General features: G+C 39.2%; 1 protein-coding gene across 1 annotated transcript; it reads right to left on the bottom strand.

Annotated features, from left to right (window-relative positions):
- Positions 1–2,974: 2,974 nt before the first annotated feature.
- LOC122806301 (potassium voltage-gated channel subfamily A member 3-like) lies at positions 2,975–5,209 on the bottom strand. Its single transcript, XM_044076609.1, has one exon. It carries the CDS (start codon positions 5,126–5,128, stop codon positions 3,554–3,556), a length of 1,575 nt encoding a protein of 524 aa, XP_043932544.1. The 5' UTR covers positions 5,129–5,209; the 3' UTR covers positions 2,975–3,553.
- Positions 5,210–6,297: the final 1,088 nt, after the last annotated feature.

Raw genomic sequence — 6,297 nt, forward strand, 5'->3', positions numbered from 1 at the left:
ATTGCTACAACCTTTAGTATCAGATCCTTTACTGCGGGAAGGCTGAAGTTACCCTCTCTCCAAGATTCATCTCCCTTCAGATCAAGAGACCGGTGGGTTTCCAAGCCATAATACCAGCTCCAACACTCTAGAGTGCTGAAGCTGATGAATTATTTTAACATCATCTCCTTGTTTTTGAAATTCTAGAAGTTCCCAAACAATACCTACTTCTTCACTTTGGGATGGCACAGATGCTCAAGCTTCACTATTAGCTCCTTTGCACGGGAACAGTGAACATTTCCAAGCTTCTTCTGTTCACTCCCCCCATTCACCATGGAATGGTGGAGGTGCTCAGGCCCTCACTGTCAGCTTGCTTTCCCTACAGCAAGGGATATGCATTATATGTTAATGTTATTCACCTGATCTGTTCTTAAGATGATACATATGACTTAGATTCTTTAAAAAAATATCCCTAGCAACTCATTGCATGAATGCCACAAATTCATTAACTCAGTTAAGGATATTTACAGTTTAAAGATTCTTGCAAGTGACCCTACCCTATTTTGCCACTCGGGAAGATTAAGGGAAATCCTTCTGCTCTTTAGACTACAGTATGTGAAAATTGAAAAAAAAAAACTCTGTGATATAAAGGAATAACCTGTCTATCTTCTATACATGTACCTCAATTAAATCAGAGGTTGCCTGAGTGTTACTCATGTCAGCTTTCTTACATTAGGTGTCAGTGGTTTCCCAAAACATTAATGTCCCCTACCTGAAATAAAGAAAATGGGCCATTGCCGTTTCTTTTCTACCTAAAACAGAAACCTATTCAGAATGCCTTTCCAGGTGTCTATCATCTCTGTCTATGCAGATACAACTCTGATCATGCTTAGAGTTGCATGAGTCTTTTCTTTCACAATATTCTTCTTTCTTATAAGCAATCCACATTTGTGCTGCTTTTTGCAACTATCCTAAATGATAAATGCTTCTCATGAACTGTCTATTGAAGTACTTTCGTCATCATGAATTGCATACGCAGTCATTATTCATGCTATCCAGCAAGATGCAAGAAACGTGTTTCAGGGCTGGTTTAATGAGATTGGCAAATATAAAATATAAAGCAATCATCCCAGCTCAGTTAAATACATTTATTGCTTTGTAGATATCAGCAAAAAAAAAAAAAAAATATATATATATATATATATATATATATATATATATAGACAGCTAGATATGCTGGCTAAATGTATTTAGTTCATCTTTTGTTCCATTCTGGCAATCTTTTGCATCAAGAAGAACCAGCAAGATGGTCCTAGTAACAGAACAACCTATACATTAAAAAGGCTTTCCTTATTCCCAGGGGTGGGAACATGTTTCAGCCAATCAAAAAGCATGAATCTTAATACTCATTTTATTTAGTCAGTCATCCATGTACCAGATAAATTATTTCAAGTCTTTATAGGTCTGTGAATCTGTTTACATTTCTGTTATCTGTGTCATACGTGTGTCTATATATTTTATCTAAATACATATAACGAGAAAGAAATGCATAAACACAGGCGGGTCCTGCAGACAGGCACACACATACTATGCCTATTATATCATGCAATCTGCTTCTCTACCTGTTGAGTCTGTGTGCAGGAGTGGTTGGTGTGTGTGTGCGTGTGTGCGTGCGTGCTTGTGTCTATATACACACAATCGGAAAGGTGATGCATTTACTCCTCCCACTGTCTGTTCTTGTCATTTGATAGTAATTGTAATTAATCAGTTGTTCTCCCTGTGCTCAGCTTCCCCACCCATTAAAATCCCACTTTCCACAAAATATAGAACCCCCATAGTCAAGAATGACCTCACTGGCAGGAGGAGAGTTGCAATGTTTTTAAAATAAGTAACATCTTTATTAAATCATACAGCCTTGCAAGGTTTGATGTAAAACACTACTCACCTTTGTTTTGCGAGTTTACAGCATCCCCTGGCGTTTGAAAATGGTAAAGCAGGAAGTTCTGACGTCCATTTTCAAATTGCTTTAATCCCGGGTTATTTTCCTCGTATTCAGTCGGTTATCTTGCAGTTCTAACAAGTGTTTTAATGTGGTGATTGTGTCCATGTTTCAGGTTTTATTGTCTGATTCTTTGAGGAGAGAAGGAGGTAGCAGTGACGCTGCTGGCAACTCAGAATGGGATGTTGCAGGATTATCTGTGATTCTGATTTTCCCTTTGATATGGAACCTAATGACTGCTTTCAAAGTTTCGCGTACCTTTCTCTCGAATGTGTGCCTCCATTAAAACAATATTGGCCAAATGAGTTAAATCTCCGGTCTAATTTTGAATGTGTCAGAACAGTAATTGCTTTATTTCACGATTTTTTTTAGGTTTATGTCAACTTTCTTCCATGCTTTGTTGAATATTTTACTAGGGCGTATTTATTTTTGGCGTGTCAGTTTCGCAGGCTAAAGTGTTTGAAATTAAGGAAACCTGCAAACATAATAATGTAAAATAAAAGTCACACTGGGATTTAACTTCTCTGTGCGTTTTAACAAAACAGCAGCAGTTAAATGTTGCAGGCTTAGAAGGATCTGGAAGGTTACAGTGGAAACTGAAATGAATGTCATGACAACCTTCAATGGTTTCCCAGGAAACTAAGGTTGCTATAGAAACTGCATCACTCCTGGCAAGTTTAGTGACTTCCGCTAGAAGGCGTGTTAAGACTAAAGAGACCGCTTTTTCTTTAGAAAGTGGTTCCAATGAAAGTGAAATAAATAAAGATGCCGTGCTGCCATCTTTTCTTTAAGCTATGTTCTTTCAGGCACTTTCGATGTCCTAACTGTGACAGAAACAACGTATTTTCTTCTAATGATGTCAAAAAAGGCAGACAAAACACTTAAGGGCTACTGTGACAGCCAAACTGCCAAATAATTGAAGCTCAAATTCACAAATTAATGCAAATATATAAATTTATGATCTCCTTAATTTAATAAAAAAATATAACTCTAAAATAATATATTTCGTCTGTATTCTGGTTGCCGGTATGCGGAGTACAGCTGGTATCAAATGAAGTTAGAAGCTTCAACTCTAGTTCAATACGTGTACATAAGAGGTTAACTAGTTGAAACACCACAACAATATTCCATGGTTATCACTTACATACACTTTGTAACTGTTACCGTAAGTACTCACTATATAAATACAATGTTTATTTGTCCGCATTGTCATTATGATAATGCGGTTACAGTACTTGTTTCACCGTTTTTCATAACCTGCTTTTCACAAGGAGTAAATGTCTTCACAAACGCCAAGTTTAAAACCGAGTGTAATAAACTACACTGGAAGCACTTCACGCTTCTGTTCGTGAAAAAACGAAAACATAGAATACCTACAAGCATCCCAGATCACAGCTCTCATTTCTGATAACAGAAACATTTCTTCACACATTGAGCAATGTAAGCATGTTCATCTTCTACGAGAAATGGACTTTGAGAATTATAGGAACTGGGTCACATTTCTACCGATGTTGTTCCTCCACAAAATATAATATATAAGATATATATTATTTCCACAAACACTTCACATAATTGTTACACATCTGTAAAAATCTTTTTTATATTTACACAGTTCTGGTTATTTCCAGTGCAGTTGGCAGACTTAAAGTTAGGTTGCTTAAATGCACTGTTGTTGATGCCTTCTTCTATAACCATGTATTCGGATTTACTGAGTGACGAGGTGCTGCGTGTCTTTTTCAGATCTTCAGTTGATGACAGGTGCTGGCAGCTGCCAACGTGCAAGTATTGGGCTTGCTCTTCTCCTTCGGTTTCCCTGTGGTAGAAATAGTTAAAATTTGACACAATGACAGGGACAGGCAAAGCAATTGTTAGAACACCAGCGATTGCACAGAGCGACCCGACTATTTTGCCTCCTATAGTAACCGGGTGCATGTCGCCGTACCCAACAGTCGTCATGGTAACTACAGCCCACCAAAAAGCATCGGGGATGCTGTTAAATTCAGAAGTTGGGTCATCAGCTTCGGCAAAATAAACAGCACTGGAGAATAGAATCACCCCTATGAAAAGGAAAAAAATTAATAGTCCAAGTTCTCGCATGCTGGCTTTTAGGGTTTGTCCTAAAATTTGAAGTCCTTTGGAGTGTCTGGACAGCTTAAAGATTCTGAAAACTCTAACTAGCCTAATAACCCTCAGAATAGCCAAGGACATTGCCTGTTGACCATTCCCTTGCCTTTCAGCCAGCTCAGTTCCAAGTGTAATAAAATAAGGAATGATTGCAACAATATCGATGATGTTCATTATGTTTTTGGAAAATGTTGCTTTGCTTGGACAAGCAAAGAACCTAACTAACAACTCAAAAGAGAACCAAATAATACAAAGTGTCTCTACCACAAAGAAGGGGTCTGCAAATGTAATGGTCAGATGGGAATTTGTTCCATTCAGTACAGGTGCAATTGGCCCATTGTATTCTTTATCATCTCGGAATTCAGGTAAGGTTTCCAAACAGAAAATAACAATGGAAATCAATATAACCAAAACAGACACTATGGCAATGCCCCTGGCGGGTCCAGAGCTTTCCGGGTACTCAAAAAGAAGCCACACCTGTCTTTGAAACTCATTTGTAGGCAATGGACGCTCCTCTTCTTTAATAAATCCTTCATCGTCTTTAAATTTTTCCATTGCCTCCTCCCCAAGTTCATAAAATCTGATTTCTTCAGAGAATATGTCTATTGGGACATTAACAGGTCTCCTTATTCGACCTCCTGATTGATAGTAATACAAGATTGCATCAAAACTCGGTCTGTTCCTGTCAAAGAAGTATTCGTTTCTTAAGGGGTCGAAATATCTCATCCTTTTCTTTGGGTCGCCAAGCAAGGTGTCGGGGAATTGGGCTAATGTTTTGAGTTGGGTTTCAAAGCGTAGTCCAGAAATGTTGATGACCACCCTCTCACAGCATTCGTGGTCAGGTTCGTAGCGGTCCATTGAATGGTGCCCAGGAAGAGCGGCAGTCTCCTCCAACATGTTATCACAAGCTACCACCGTCATGATGTCCTGCTCTGTCTCGGTGTAACCCGGGTTCACAATATTGCTACTTCGGTGCTTGGTGGAGGAAGGTGGAGGAGAACGAAGAAGGCTAAGGTGCTCGTCCATACAGGTGAGTTGGAGGGCAGGGGAAGCAGCGCCTCCTCCTCCAAGCTCCACAGAGCCAAATAGCGCAACGGTTGGCGCTAGTATCCAAACAGATTGGAGTCTCGAATTTCCACTCCTCTTAGTACCCTTTTAATATACTGCGACCCTCCTACAGTTTAGTTTTCCCGCCCACAGTGAGTGAAAAAGGCTTTAGCCTGCCCATTGCTCTTCCCCTTCCAAGGCGTTATATAAAGCAGTCAACAGAGTCACGTTTAACCTGCCTGATAGTCATCTCACGGAAAGGTAGGAGCTGCCCAGAGTACACACACGGCAAGGCGCCTAGATTTTGCAGGACCGTTTTTAAACCTTATAGTACCATGTCTAGAGACATTCTTCAAAAAACACACCTCAGATATTGTTAATGTGCGCAAGCCTTGAAAAGCAGTTGCATATAGTAATGGTACTTAAGCAGACTGCATAAACCAACAGTAGTGGTAATTTTTAAAACGTGAAGGTAGCGTTGTATGTAAAACACACACACACACACACACACACACACACACACACACACACACACACACACTTTTAAATTAACCCTTTTGGAGACTGCAAACTGTACTGAAAAGAATACGAGTTTATATTTTTTTTAATATAAGCTAAGAGCCTGCTTCCTACTACCAAGAGCAGCTGACATTTTATTTATTGGCTGGAAAGAAATTTCTAAAGACACAAGTTGTGTCACTAACCTAACGTTAGCAATGCATGTTTGCTTCCACTGCTGGAATGCTTTCTAATCAGCGCTGCAAGTAACTTAATCAGAAAAGATACCCCGATATGGTAGAATGCTTAACAGGTATTTTTTGAGCCCACATACCCCAGGGTGCAGCAAAATTAATAAACAAGAGGCAACCTACAGGCGGGCAATTATTGTGTGTGTGCGTGTGTGTGTGTGTGTGTGTGTGTGTGTGTGCGCTTGCGTGAGGGGTTAAGAACAAAAAATTGTTATCAGCTAATTTCAAACCATTCGTTGAAACTGATCAGCTTTTTAAAAATGACCTTTTTTTTCTCGTTTCCCCTTACCAGTTATCTCTCTTGTATTTATAATTCACTAAATTCAGTAAACTATGTTTGGTCGATAAGTATTCATTAGTCTCATGTGACTCCAAAAGCAAAATAATACAGCAAGATTT

This window comes from Protopterus annectens, chromosome 7.part0 (genome assembly GCF_019279795.1).
Source record: "Protopterus annectens isolate FY-2018-M chromosome 7.part0, PAN1.0, whole genome shotgun sequence".
NCBI lineage: Eukaryota > Metazoa > Chordata > Ceratodontiformes > Protopteridae > Protopterus > Protopterus annectens.

Bases quoted from the DNA above. Each gene is read 5' to 3' on its own strand.
- LOC122806301 (XM_044076609.1), bottom strand. From the start codon at position 5,128: ATGGACGAGCACCTTAGCCTTCTTCGTTCTCCTCCACCTTCCTCCACC.